Genomic DNA, 14,779 nt, shown 5'->3' with positions numbered 1-14,779 from the left:
AACATTTCTCCTCACCTCCCTTTGTTTAGGAACATAGGAATTAGGAGCAGGAGTAGGCCATTTGGCCCCTCGAGCCTGCCCCGCCATTCAGTAAGATCATGGCTGATCTTCTATCCTAACTCCATCTGCCCGCTTTATCCCCATATCCCTTAATCCCTCTAATCTTTAGAAATCTTTATCCTTTAGAAATGAGAAGACATGAAAAGCGCTATATCAAATGCAAGGATAATTATTATTTATTATTATTAAGTCTCCTTAATTAACCTTCTCTGCTCCAAGAAGGATAATCCCAGCTTCTCTAGCCTCTCCTAATGAATGAAGTCCTTCATTTCTGGTACCATCCTTTGCACCCACTCCAATGCCTTGACATACTTCCTAAAGTGTGGTGCCCAGAACTGAACACATTTACTCTTCGCTGAGGCCTATCCAGCATTTCATCATAACTTCCTGACTTTTTGTATTCTATATCCCTATTTATAAAGCCAAGTATTCTATTTTGCTACAAGTCTCTTACGTGATACTTTATCAAACGCCTTTTGAAAATCCATATAAACTACATCAACTGCACTACCTTCAACCTCTTAATTCACTTCATCAAAAAATTCTATCAAGTTTGTTAGACATGATTTGCCTTCAACAAATCCATGTTTACTGTCCTTTATCAACACATATTTTCCTCAGTGAGAATTTATTTGTCCCCGGATTATAGCGCTAGAAATTTCCCCACTCACTACTGATGTTACGCTTACCGGCCTGCAGTTCCTGGGTTCATGCCTCTGCCCCTTCTTGTACAGGGGGGTAACATTTGCAACCCTCCAGTCCTCTAGCACCAGCCCGGTGTCCAAGGACGATGGAAAGATTGTGGCCAGACCCTCCGTTATGTCCACCCTTATTCCCTCAGGAAGCTAGGATGCATCCCGTCCAGACTGAGTGACTTATCTACATTGAGCAAGTCAACATTTTTAGTACCTACTCTTGGTTTATTCTTATTTTATCTAATCTCTCTCCCCTCTCCTCTGATACTGTGGCATTGGCTGCATCCTCTTCTTTTATGAAGACAGATGCAAACTATTCATTGAGTGCATCAGCCGTGCCCTCCCCCTCCACAAGGAGATTCCTCTTTGGTCCCTAATTGGACCCACTCTACCTTTGACTAACCTTTTATTCTTCATATGCTTCATGTTCTTCATTTATTCTTCATATGCTCGTGGAGTCCTGTAGCTCAGTGGTTAGGGCACTCGCTTTGCAAGCGAGAGACCTGAGTTCAATTCCAGGCAGAGGGCGAAACCTTGGGCAAGTTTCCTTACTCCACACAGAGCCTAATAATAATCCCTCCAAAACCAAAACAATAATAAATTGGTCATTTTCAATCTACGTCTACGACTGTTTGTGGGACATTGCTGTGCGCAATTGGCTGTCGCGTTCGCCCACAAATATACAGTCAATTCACTTTACAGTGTGTTCTGTGAAGCGCTTTGGGACGTCCTCCCAACATGAAAAGCGCTATAACAAATTCAAAGATTATTATTATTGTTATTATAAAATACCTTAGGGTTCCCTTTTATGTTCCCGCTAATCTTTTCTCATACAATCTCTTTGCCCCTTTTTAACTGTAAACTGTGACACATTCTTTTAAGGAATGTTTCACAGCTCTTTACACTGGATGCTAACACCCCAACAACCAGCCCCACACCCACCCCACCACCGCCCCTCCACTCCACCCCCACACCCCCACTCCCCACTGCCACCCCACCCCCACAACCCACCCGCACCACATAATAAACTAATTAGAAAAATTGAAGCCCATGCAGTAAAAGGGACAGTGGCAGAATGGTTACAACATTTTTAGAGTTAAGGAACAAAAAAGGAGCTGTGACGCTGGTAGGGGTAAACTATAGACTACCAAATAATGGGAAGGAAGTAGATGAGCAGATCTGGAAGCAGATCTCAGACAGATGCAAGGCCAATAGAGTCGTGATAATGGGGGACTTTAATTATCCCAACATAGACTGGCAAAACAACAGCGCAGAGGGCAAGGAGGGGGAAAGATTCCTAAAATGCATACAGGACAACTTTCTTGATCAGTACGTTTCCAGCCCAATGAGGAAGGAAGCAGTGCTGGATCTAGTTCTGGGGAATGAAGTAGGGCAAGTGGAGCAGGTTTCAGTGGGAGAGCATCTGGGCAATAGCGATCACAACATCATTAGATTCAGAGTGCATATGGAAACAGACAAGGAACCATCTAAGGGGAAGATATTCAATTGGAAGAGGGCAAATTTCAGTGAGTTAAAAAGGGACCGAGCCAAGGTGGACTGGAAAGAAAGATTGGCAGGTAAAACAACTAAAGAGCAGTGGGAAGTCTTCAAGGATGAGATAGCTCGGGGACAGAATAAACACATTACCACTAAAGGGAAAAGTAGGGCATCCAAACCTCCCTGGATGACGAAGGTAATTGTATCTGGAATGAAGCAGAAAAAGGAGGTGTATGACAAATATCAAACCCAAGATACAGAAGACAACCAAATCGAATATAGGAAGTGCAGAAGAGGTTTGAAAAAGGAAATAAAAGGGGCAAAAGGGTTATACGAAAAAAGGTTAGCGGGTAACATTAAAGGGAATCCTAAAATATTTTACAAACATATCAAGAGAAAAAGGTTAGTCAAAGGTAGGGTGGATCCAATTAAGGACCAAGGGGGAAATCTTATTGTGGAAGCACCAAATGCCGCAGTATCGAAGGAGAGGGCAGAGGAAATGGACAGGATAAGTATAAACAGAGAGGAAGTACTGAAAAGGTTGACTGGGCTGAAGGTGATAAGTGTCCCGGTCCAGACGGGATGCAGCCAAGGTTACCATGGGAGGGACGGGTACAAATAGCGGAGGCTTTGGCTATAATTTTTCAATCTTCGTTGGACACAGGAGTGGTGGCAGAGGACTGGAGAGTGGCCAATGTTACTCCTCTGTACAAAAAGGGGCAGAAGGACAAACCTGGGAACTCCAGGCCAGTACAGCCTAACATCAGCAGTGGGGAAACTCCTGGAGACTATAATCCGGGACAGAATACATCTTCACTTAGAAGAATATGGGTTAATTAGGGACAGCCAACATGGATTTGTTAAAGGCAAATCTAATTTAATTTTTCGATGAGGTAATGGAGAGGGTGGATGATGGCAGTGCAGTTGATGTAGTTTATATGGACTGTAAAACGCATTTGACAATGTGCCACATGAAAGACTTGTAAGAAAGATAGAAGCTCATGGTATAAAAGGGAGAGTGGCAGCGGATCCAGAACTGTCCGGGAGACAGAAAGCAACAACAACAGCAACAACAAGATTCCATTTATAAAGCGCCTTTCACGTCAGGAGGACGTCCCAGGAGGACGCAGAGAGTTGTGGTGAACGGCTGCTTTTCTGACTGGAGGGAAGTGTACAGCGGTGTCCCCCAGGGATCGGTATTAGGACCACTGCTCTAATTAATATACATAAATGATCTGGACTTGGGTATAGTAACCACCATCTACAAGTTTGCAGATGACACAAAGTTAGGTCGGGTGGTAAACAGTGAGAAGGATTGGAGCCAACTGCAGGAAGACATAGACAGAATGATAAAATGGGCGACACATGGCAGAGAGATATGGAGCAGGCCAGAGCCTGCTGAATGGAGGGAGTGGATAGGTTCATAGAGGGTTAGCAGGTCAGAGAGGTGGAAGAGGGCAATGCCATGGAAGGCATTGAAAGTGAGGACAAGGATTTTGAACTCTATCCTCTGAAAGATGGGGACCCAGTGCAGTCAGGCGAGGATGGGCGTGATTGGTTCCTGGAGTTGGTGCAGGAGAGGACATGAGCTGCAGAGTTCTGGATTATCTGCAGCTTGTGGAGGGAGGAGTTGGGGAGGCCGACAAGGAAGAAATTTCCATAGTCAAGCCTTGAGGTGACGAATGCGTGAATGAGGGTTTTGGTGGCCTGAGGAGTGAGGCTGTGGTGGAGTCGGGCAATATTGCAGAGGTGGAGACAGGCAGAGTGGGTTATGGCACAGATATGGGGAAGAAAGGACAGTTGAGGGTCGAACAAGATGCCCAGGTTGTTCCACCATTGGTGGAACGGAGGGCACGAGGGATATGCACAAAGCTGTAGACAGTCGAATGCAGGCAGCGTGTTGTGGGTGGAGGGGTAAGCAGGTCGGAGAGGTAGGGAGATGTCAGGGCATGAAGGGATTAGAAGTTGAGTGTTAAGATCTTGAAATCGACCCGTTCAGTGATGGAGAGCCAGTGAAGCTTGATTAAAACTGGTGTGATGGGGTAGAGTTTAGTACGGGTGAGAATGCAGACACACATAGAGCAGAACAGACACAAGCAGACAGCGACTGGACACAGAGTGAAATAGTGACAGCGACTTATTTAATGACTATAGAGGGTCCAGACAGGTCACAGATCACAGGCTCCAATCCTAGTGTACATCATATGTCCTGATCCATCAGCCTGCAACTGGCCTGGCAACATCTAGAAGCACATTTAGTCTTTTATTTCATACACAGTAACATCATACATGACTGGTAGGCAGAGCATTGGTTACAAAAGCTGCACATGGCACTACACCCAGTGTTATTGTTCCCCACCCTGGAATCATAGACATTACATGACAGGAGGAGGCCAATCGGCCTGTGTTGGTGTGAAGTCCTCCACTGGAGTTACTCATCCCAACCCCTTCTCTGCTATTTCCCACCACCTTTTAACAATATTTTCCACAATTATTGATTCAATTTCCCATTCAATGAGTTAATAATGCAGCTTCTGGAGACAAGTCCTCCTTCAAACCTGAGAGACAGGGAGATAGATAGAGCAAGAGAGTGAAAGCATGTGGAATATGGAGAGACAGAAAGGGGTATGGGTGGATGGAAGCAAACAATCAGTAAAGAATCAGCAGATGGAAAGAGAGAGAAAACTGGAAAGAGATAAAGAGTACGGTACACAGAATGATGTATATTTTGGTCGGCGGGTGCTAACACATTCAGAAACCCATCACTGTGCTTGAGAGTATCCCACTCAGAGAATTCCATGCATTCCAGCTAAACTTGGAATGGAATGTGTGCAGCTCCTCGGAGAGACACATCCTGCTCACCTAACTCTGGAGAGTTCTAGGCTCAGGTTGGCAAAAGCCAAGGCTTGGGGAAGCCAAGGTGTGCATTGGTGTAACTGCTGGAATTTAACCAGCTAAAATCTGCAGCGTTTAACAGAAGCTGAGTGTGAAGAATCCCAGTTCTCAGTGAATGTTCTGCTGCTCCAAATAGCAGTGAACTGGAGTACTGCGGAGCTGACTCGCTGAGGAACTGGACTATCGAGATGTCACAGATGGTGGACATGATTCTGACGTTCAATGACAGCTCAGGCCCGGGGAGACTCTGCTTACCCCCCCTGCCTCCACTCCCCGAGATATAGTGAAAGAGGATCAGAAATAGAGCTATGGGAATAAAGAGACAGACAGCCATGAGGAGAGATGGAAAGAGAAGGAGGCTGAATGATGAAGCATGTGCAGAAGCCACTCATTGCCTATGGCCCATCACATGTGTAAGAATCTGATAATCTCTTATTTGCTAATATCATTTAATGTTGAAGCTATTGCGTGTTTCTAACATGAAAAGCGTTGGTGAAAGTTCTACTAGTGAAAGCATGAGATGCGAACCTGATTCAGTAATGGATGAGGGTCAGGTTCCCTTCTCTAGCTCCTTTTAACCTGAACAGTGACTGAACCATGGAGAGAAGTTACTGTGAACATTTCAGTGATGGATCTGGTCCTTTGCACTGAGTGGGCAGTGACACAGGGCCTCTTGCCATTGACCTGCCGCTGATTCCCGCTCAGAGAGAATGGGCAGCTCTTCAGTGATACACCAGATTAGCCAAATGACAGCAGGTCACAAGCAACCTGGTGCCCGCCAGCACATTGGTGTCAGCTGGGCTCAGTTGGCAGCACTTTTGTCTGAGTCAGAGGTTGTGAGTTTCTAACCCATGTTGGGATTTTGAGCTCACAGTCCAGGCTGACACTTTAGTACAGTGCCCGGGGGGAGTGCATTGCTGGCATTAAAGGTCCAATGGCAGAAGGGAGTTTCACTCAGCCAACAAACCCCAAATAAAATGTATTCACTTCATGGCTGTTTGTTGCTGTGTGTAATTTGGTTATTAAAAAATATACGGTCACGAGATATTACAGTGAAACCTGTAAAAGTGCTTTGGGATGTCCTAATGTGAATGGCTCTGTATCAAATGTTATTATGGGAACGATGACTGCAAAGATTTAAACTAACTGGAATGAGGAGTTATCTGACTCAAATCACTGAGCACGTGTAAGAATGTAACAATGGAGTGAGTTGTCCTCTCTGTTTGTCCGGTGGGAAGGCTGAAGTTTTCAGTGTGTGAATTGTCCGGTGAAGCCTCTTTCTCAATGGTTCAGTCACGGCAGCAATGGCTGAAAGTTGAAGGAACTGCAAGAATGAAAACAAAGAGAAGAGATGAACATTTTGGTGTGAAACATCCCCAGTACCTGGGGTGGGCCTGGCACAGTTGGTAGGCCCAGGCCTCGGAGTTAGTAGGTTGTGATTGAAGCCCCACATAGAGGGTTTGAACGTTACAGTTTAGGCTGATGTGTCATTGCAGCACTGGGGCTGAAAATCCCCAGATAAAACTCCATGGCTGTTTGTGAGATATTATTCTGTGCAAATTAGCTCCCGTTTTCATTACAACAATAACAACTTGCATTGATAGATTGTCCTTCATGTGGGGTAGCATCACAAGCGCTTACTGCACTATGGAGTCCTGTAGCTCAGTGGTTAGAGCACCCATCTCCAAGCAAGAGTCCTGGGTTTGATTCCCAGCAGGGCGCAACCTTGGGCAAGTTTCCTTACTCCACACCTGATAATAATCCCTCAAGAAAGAAACAACAATAATTTGGTCACTTCAATCCACAACTGTTTGTGGGACGCTGCTGTGCACAATTGACTGCCGTGTTTTGCCCACAAATATACAGTCAATTCACTTTATTGTATTTTCTGTGAAGTGCTTTGTGATGTCCAGAAGCCATGAAAAGCGCTATATCAATTGCAAGGATTATTATTATCATTATTACTGACAGTAATTCCTCTGAAAAGCTTTGAGTCGTCCTCCTGATGTGAAAGGCATCGTATCAATGTGAGGATTATAATTACCTGTAATCCTTTATCTTTAGATATCAATGTCATCTGACATGTCTTTAGTCGCTTCGTCCATTCCCTGATTCACTGTGTACTCAATCATCTTTTTCTCTTCTACAGACACAGGAGGGAGCACGGCCTCCAGGTTTTCATTGATTGTCTTGACTCTGCTCTCCAGGTTCCTGCTGTACTCCTCCTTGTTCCGAATTATCAGCTCCTGTATCCCTTTGGAAGCCTTGTCACAGTCACTATGTAACTTATTACGTTCAACGTCAAATTTATTCCCATCTTTTGTTGGATCCAAAGCGATGAGTCTTCCCAAACTGCTCACTCGATCCATCAGAAACTCACTAGATATTTCTACGTAGGAATCAGAAATCATATGGACCATGTTGATGATGTTAGTAGCCTGAAACGCTTCTGTATAGATCATATCTTTCATGAAAGAGGCCATAGAATATAGAGGAAGCTCGGAAGCCGTCTCAGTGTAGGAGACAAAATTCTTGACAGACTCAAGACAAAGTTTAATCAGATTGCATAACATCTGGAAGAAACAAATCATCTTGGCCCACTGCTCTTTAACTTTCCCCAAGGCATCAAGTCCTTTCATGAGGATCTGAATGGTTGTCTCAAAGTCTATTTCCTTCAGTTCACACCTCCTCATCCCAGCCAAGATTTCTGCCAGTTCCTTGTTGCTTCTCATCAGGTTTTGGAAGCTCTTTTCGTAACTTTCCTGTGATTTCTGGAACATCGATGTCGTCTGTTGGATTTTGAACCTGGCGTTTCTTACAGCTGCAGTACCAGCGCCTACCCGGCCAGTGCTTTCCTCGCTGTCTGCCTTTGCCATCTGTGGTGGTTGGACATTTAACCCGGAAGAGTTATTCGCTGCTGCGCAGTAGGTGCTGAACTTGCGCGCTTTGTTACAGACTGGATTTATCTGCGAGATGATCTTGCTCATCATCTTCTCATCCTCTGGGTTATTGTTCAGGTTATCAAACTCGCTATAAACCGAAATGGCCTGGTTGATCAGCTCCATGGCCCTCTGTTTAGGCTGACTGTCTTCCTCCTGTTCAAATTCACTTTTCAGTTTGACTAATTGACCCTTCGCCCAGTCTGTATTCAAGTCCCCAGTTTTCTGGTTAATCACAAGTTTCATGTCGATTTTCTGATCCTTGGTCACTAAGTCTTCAAGACGGGTAATCCAATTCAAAACCTCATTGCCTTTGTTCAAGATTTTGACTGACTTTAGTAAGTCATTGCCAGAGAGCGGTGGCGAATGGGGTCCATTTGATGTGCTATCAGAGACTCCTGCGAAGCCTTTTATAATGGATGGTAGTGTAGAGGTGATGGTGTTGACAGTATTCAATAATCCGTCAACAAAATTCATTCCTAGAACTTCCCAGCCACTGGGCATAGAATTAAGTGCTGATTTGTAATCTTCTTGGCATTGTTCCATCTGTTTCTTCATTAACTTCTCCTGATTCAGTGTCATTTCTTTCATTGCTTTTGCGGACTCTTCTTTGACTTTATATTCTTTCATTTTCATTTTGACCTCTTCCAGGCTCTGCTCATGGGCACCTCTTGAGTTAGTGCAGGCCTCCAACAGCTCATTGACCAGAACCATCACTGCATTAAACTTGGTCTCCACAGATGTTGCCAGACTCAGGCAGGACTCTGCCGATGAGCTAACATTCCTCAGTACTTTAGGGAGGAGTGTGTGAATCATGTCTTTATTTCCTTGCATTAGGATCCTCACCGAGTTCTTTATATGGTTTGGAATGGTCAAAGAGTGAAGCCGTATGCCATCCATGTTCTTGTGGGCTTCGTTGAACGCCTCCCACCCTTGGTTGCTGACTTGCACCAGACAAGCACGGAACGACTGGGGGTATCTAATGTACTGGTAGCCATCTTTGGGCATGTTCTGATCGATGGGAAAGTCATCCTTTGCTGAAATGAATATCAATTCACCTAAAATGGACACAGCGATGGGTGCTGGCATCAAGAACTCTTCCCAGTTGCTGTAGGGCTTCATCATTAATGCCGTGTCTTGTCTGACATTGTCAGCCTTGGAGATCTTTCTCAGGGTGTTGTTGATCATGGCCACAGTGTTAGTTTCAGTTGTCATGGTGTCCACTTGGTCACTGCAAATAAACAGTTTTGTAAAACTGTCAACAAACAGCAACTGTATTTATAGCGTTGCCCTGGGGATAGAGCTTGGACCTTGGAAAGAAAAGGAGAGTTGGAGATGGGATGGCAGTGATGGGTCAAGGGAAGATTTTTGAGAGTGGGGGTAATGACAGCTATTTTTAAGGAGGTGGGAACGGTGACAGTGGCCAACGAGAGGTTGATGTCGGTTCGGGGCAATGAAGTGGAGCTGGGCTGTAGGGATGGGGCCAAGGGAGTGGTGGTGGGATTCATTTGGGAAATGATGAAAGTGAAGGTATAGGAAATTGGATGGGAGCGGAGGGGGGTGGGGGGAGCTGATGCTGAGTGAGGAAAGAGCTTCAATTGAGAACATGGGGTGGGTGGGGAGGGAGGAATGTCTGATTACGTGGAGAGTGAAGCGGAGCCTTATGCATGCACACTGATCGGCCTTGAATCAGCAAACGCAGAGCTCCATGTGAGACAGTCACAGGAACCTAATTCCCCACTCGTCATACGTATTCACCATCTGCATTACCAAAGGACCACATGCCCAATACAGAACAGTGAACAAGTACATAAAACAAGGCTTTGACCAACCATCATGGCATCAGGCAATCCAGACAGCCCAACTAAATGTTATTTACTGACAAGGACTGAGCAGAACTTCCAGATTCTCCAATTTTGCAAAGGAAATCCTGAAATAGAACCAAAGGACATGGGCTCCAAATTCGATTTGAAACCACAGACATTGAATGGGGGAGATCAGGCAGAGTGAATTGAGGGTTTATGTCTGATTCATCATTTTCTTAAAAAGTGATTGATAATTCAGTTACAGTGTTAATACTGTTTGACTTTATAACAGTTTATATTCTAATAAATGGGTTCTGTGTTGAAACCTGTTGTGTTGTGCAATTCATTGCAAAGGATATGTTTTGTGCACACGAGGTACAGCAGTGTGCAGAACTGTATATGGAAAGAAAGGTTATTATAGCTTTTATGCATGGATTAGACATGGTACAGAAAGCTGGCCTTAATGTCACCAGCCAACTCAGTACTTATTTGTTATCAGTTATATAAAATCCAACTTGTACTTAACTTTGCATAAGACATATATGATAAACGCCTCTATTAGTCTTTCCTACACCACTCTGTTCCGCTCCCCTACCCCCTTCTATTATCTTCCTCTACATCCCTGTTACCTTCTCCTACACCCCTCTATTACCCTCTCCTAAACCCCTCTATTACCCTCTCCTACACCCCTCTCTTCCCCTCTCCTATACCACTCTATTGCCCCCTCCTACTCCGCTCCATTACCCTCTCCCACATCTGTCTGTTAGATTATAGAAGTTGTAGTCTAATAATAATGAAACATTAATGAACAAATGTAGAATGGAGAAAATACTGATGGTCATGGGACAGGACACATCTGGTTCTCTCTGGTTTTGAAGGAATAACAAGATAGCCTTGAAAAAGGGCACGAGGTCACCACTTGTCAGGGTATAACCAAACCCACATTCCTATAGCAGTAACGGACCAAAGTACCGGTCGACACAGGATCTCAGCTTAACAATATGTCTCTACATTCTAACAGGGACTGCCAACTAACAGAATAGCGAACTAACGAGTAAGTTGTTTAAACTGGAGGACTTTGGTACCATCCCGAGATATTGATAAGGGACAACCAGTCATTTAAAAGGAACGTACATAACAAAATAAATAAACGCCAGATACAGACCTAAACTGATCAATCTCCTATCTTATTCAGGACCTCATCAAGACTCAATCAGGCTGGCACCAAGCCAAATGATTGATTAACCTGAGTACATGGCAGTACCAGAAGTAGGGAGGGAGGCCCTAGGAAAAGACACTTGAGAAAGAGTATTACTAGCCCACCTCTAAGAATGAAAGGAAGGACAAGAAGGTTCCCGAGAGAGAGAGAGAGAGAGAGTGAGAGAGAGAGACCAGAGCCAAGGGGTACCTTTCAGGAGGAAAAGAAAGGTGTCCTGTGAATGTCTACAAAGACTGGTAGTATGATGTGATAGACATTTATAGCATACTTATTAATGTAAGTGGTGTTCACTTTGTTCATAATAAACCTTGCTACACCATATTTGGATTGTCGAGTTATATTTCCGAACCACGGGATCGGAAATCCCAACTCCTCTATTTCCCTCTCCTACACTCCTCTATGACCTTCTCCTAAATCCTTCTCTCCACCCCTCTATTTCCGACTCCTAAACTCCTCTGTTACCCTCTTCTAAACCCTTCCTCCCTTTTGTCTATAAAGTTTCTCTTAAATAAGTTGATGCTTTTTCCTTCAACCGGAGACCTGCAGCTCAGTGGTTAGAGCACTCGCCTTGCAAGCGAGACACCTGGGTTCGGTTCAATTCCAGGTAGGGCGAAACCTTGGGCAAGTTTCCTTACTCCACACACCTGATAATAATCCCTCCAAAGCAAAGAACAATAATAAATTGGTCATTTTCAACCGACGACTGTTTGTGGGACACTGCTGTGGGCAATTGGCTGCCGCGTTTCGCCCACCAATATACGGTCAATTCACTTTACAGCATAGTCTGTGAAGTGCTTTGATACGTCGAGAAGACGTGAAAAGCACTATATCAAATGCAAAGACTATCATTATTATATTATTATAGCCATGGCATCCAGGAGCGAGTTCCACTCACTCCCTTCACCACCCTCTGCATGAAGAAATTCTAGATACTAAATGCTCTCGTCTCTCTTGATGTGAAAGGTGCCATTCACCATCTTATATTTTTGCCCATTGGACTCACCCACATTCACTCTCTGAGATTATGTGAGCAGGATGTGTCTCTCTGGGGAAAGAGTGTTCACTCCTCCCACGTGCACTACAGGGATATGTGGACTCAGTAGATCACAAGCTTGGTTTGGATGAAGAAGGCACTTCAGTCCATCCCATCTCATCCTTGTTCTCTCTCCCTCTGATTCTCCCCCTCTCTCTCTATCTGGTTCTTTCGGACATCCTCCTACCTGTAGCTCAGTGGTTAGAGCACTCGCTTTGCAAGTGAGAGACCTGAGTTCAATTCCAGGCAGAGGGTGAAACCTTGGGCAAGTTTCCTTACTCCACACAGAGCCTAATAATAATCCCTCCAAAACCAAAAACAATAATAAATTGGTCATTTTCAATCTACGACTGTTTGTGGGAGATTGCTGTGCGCAATTGGCTGCCGCGTTCGCCCACAAATATACAGTCAATTCACTTTACAGTGTGTTCTGTGAAGCGCTTTGGGACGTCCTCCCGATGTGAAAAGTGCTATATCAAATGCAAGGATTATTATTATTATTATTATTTTTATCCCACCCCCTGGCCCTTAACCCCCTTAACTCCAATCCCCAGCACAGTGCAAATCCTTCACTGTCGAATACTTTGGGACATCCTCCCGACATGAAAAGCAAAATATAAATACAATTTATATTGTTTATATTTCGTTAAAATTGCTGTTTTTTTTGCAGCCTTCTTAAACCTGTCAATCTTCCCACTTCCTCCACTCAGCGGGCACTAGCCTTGCCCCCGCCCTACCCGCTCCACACTGCCCAGTCAGGATTACAACCTATCTGCCACACTCCCTGGGACTGTATCCCAGAGTCCCTATGAATCATTCCTCTCTCACTTCCTTCAAGACCCATCGAAAGATCTCTATATCTGCAGCTTCAATATTTTTCCCTTCCCAAATCTCCTAAATCTAACCCCCAACTCAGCGCAACTGTTGAAGTCCCAGTGCCTTGTGACATGCTCCTGATGTGAAAGGCACTGTATAAATGCAATATCTTATTGTTCTACACTACTGTCCAGTAGTCCCAGGTCAGCTATAGCACAGATAGATAATAGTAATAACAAACCTTGTATTTAACAAAGCAACTTTAACATTGGAATGATCTTCCAAACCACACAATGTGTAGTGTAGTGACTCTGTATTGTGTGGGTGTACATGGCAGCAAATTGGCCCACAGGTTATCTGCAGCATGGTTTAGAGATAGAGTAGGGCTCTCTGTCTGTCCACAATCTGGGTCATCATAGCAGACAGAGTAACTCTTCTTCTGCACTGTCCAGCCACACTCCCGGGTTAAGGAAAGAGACAGAGTAATGCTCTCTCTACACTGTCCATCCACACTCCTGCAACAGGTTAGAGAAGAGCTCCCTCTAGACTGGCCAACCATACTCTCAGGCCAGGGTTAGGAATGAAGGAAAGATATCCCTCTACACTGTCCATTCCCCAGGCCCAGGTCAGGGTTACAACTACAACTTGCACTTATATAACAAGGTTAGAGTGTGAGAATCTTGAAGTCGATCGTTTGGTGATGGGAGGCCAGTGGAGCGTGGCCAGGACTGGTGGGATGGGGGTACGAAGCTTGGTCCAGGTAAGTATGTAGGCAGCAGAATTCTCAATCAGCTGTATTTTTTAACAGTGGAGTTGGGGAGACCGGCGAGGAGTGCATTTGAGTAATCGAGGAGGGAGGTGACAAAGGCTTGCACGAGGGTTTTGGCTGCATTTGAGGTAAGGTCCGGAGCATATTGATGAGGAAAAGAAGGCAGCCAAGGATGGAGCCCTGGTGCACCCCACAGGTGACCAGTGACCAGCAGCTGGGTGGGCCAATGCAGCAAGTGGGGAACCTCATGTGGGTGATTGAAAGGGAGGAGGGAGAAACAGGAGCAAAGGAGGTGATGGACAATGGAAAACAGTGTCATTGGGTCGTTTTAGCCTCCAGGATGACTTTGGAGTAATAGTCAGTTTCAACCTGTGACAGGGAGAGGCTGTAGGTGTGGAGGTGCTCGAGTCACAGCTGGCAGTGAATCAGGAGACCGGATATCTGCCATCTGCGTTCAAGCATCAGGGTTTGGTTTTAAGTGAGCGGTGATGACTGTTTTGTACCAGGGGGAGCGGGTGGATTTGGAAGGAGCCTTGGATTTCATGGGAGCCAGGGAATTGGAGGTTGTGGAGAGACAGTCATTCAGCAGCTTGATGACTGCTTCAGGATCACTGCGGGTTAGAGACTGAGAACCAAACCCTCTACACTGTGCGTCTGGCATGCTGAGCTCTGGAGATGTACTTACGTGTGTGTTCTGAGCAGTTTGTTGTCACAGACAGTTGTTTGTGTGGATCTGGTAGAAGATCGGCAGCTGGTGGAGTGTGAGGTGAGGAAGTTCTGGTTTGTGTGACGGGGTAAAGCCCAGTTTATATGGAGCTGCTCAGGGGGAGGCAACTGCAAGTCCTCCGGTGGATTGGCCATGAGATTGACGTCAGATTGTTTGATTTCCAAAGAATTGCCGGACCCTCAAGGAAGTGTAATTCTCAAGAAAATAATTTTTACTGGAAACAGCTGGCATAAGGCCAACAATTCTTATCTCTTTCATGCTCTGGAGGTGGGGTGTGTGAGTAATGTGATAGAGTGGAGTCCTACAGGTTAGTGGTTATGGACT

The 14,779-nt window shown here is 45.1% G+C and overlaps 1 protein-coding gene across 1 annotated transcript; it reads right to left on the bottom strand.

Moving 5' to 3' along the window:
• Positions 1 to 5,196: 5,196 nt before the first annotated feature.
• On the bottom strand, positions 5,197 to 14,551 carry LOC121848591. The gene is made up of 3 exons (XM_042333750.1): positions 14,414 to 14,551; positions 7,192 to 9,317; positions 5,197 to 6,471 (listed from the first exon to the last, which is right to left on the bottom strand). Exon 2 carries the CDS (start codon positions 9,299 to 9,301, stop codon positions 7,208 to 7,210), a length of 2,094 nt encoding a protein of 697 aa, XP_042189684.1. The 5' UTR covers positions 9,302 to 9,317; positions 14,414 to 14,551; the 3' UTR covers positions 5,197 to 6,471; positions 7,192 to 7,207.
• Positions 14,552 to 14,779: the final 228 nt, after the last annotated feature.

The sequence above is a fragment of the Callorhinchus milii genome, unplaced genomic scaffold (genome assembly GCF_018977255.1).
Source record: "Callorhinchus milii isolate IMCB2004 unplaced genomic scaffold, IMCB_Cmil_1.0 Scaffold3, whole genome shotgun sequence".
NCBI lineage: Eukaryota > Metazoa > Chordata > Chondrichthyes > Chimaeriformes > Callorhinchidae > Callorhinchus > Callorhinchus milii.
Note: the sequence above shows the minus strand (reverse complement) of the source record. Positions and strands in the feature narration are given on the sequence as shown.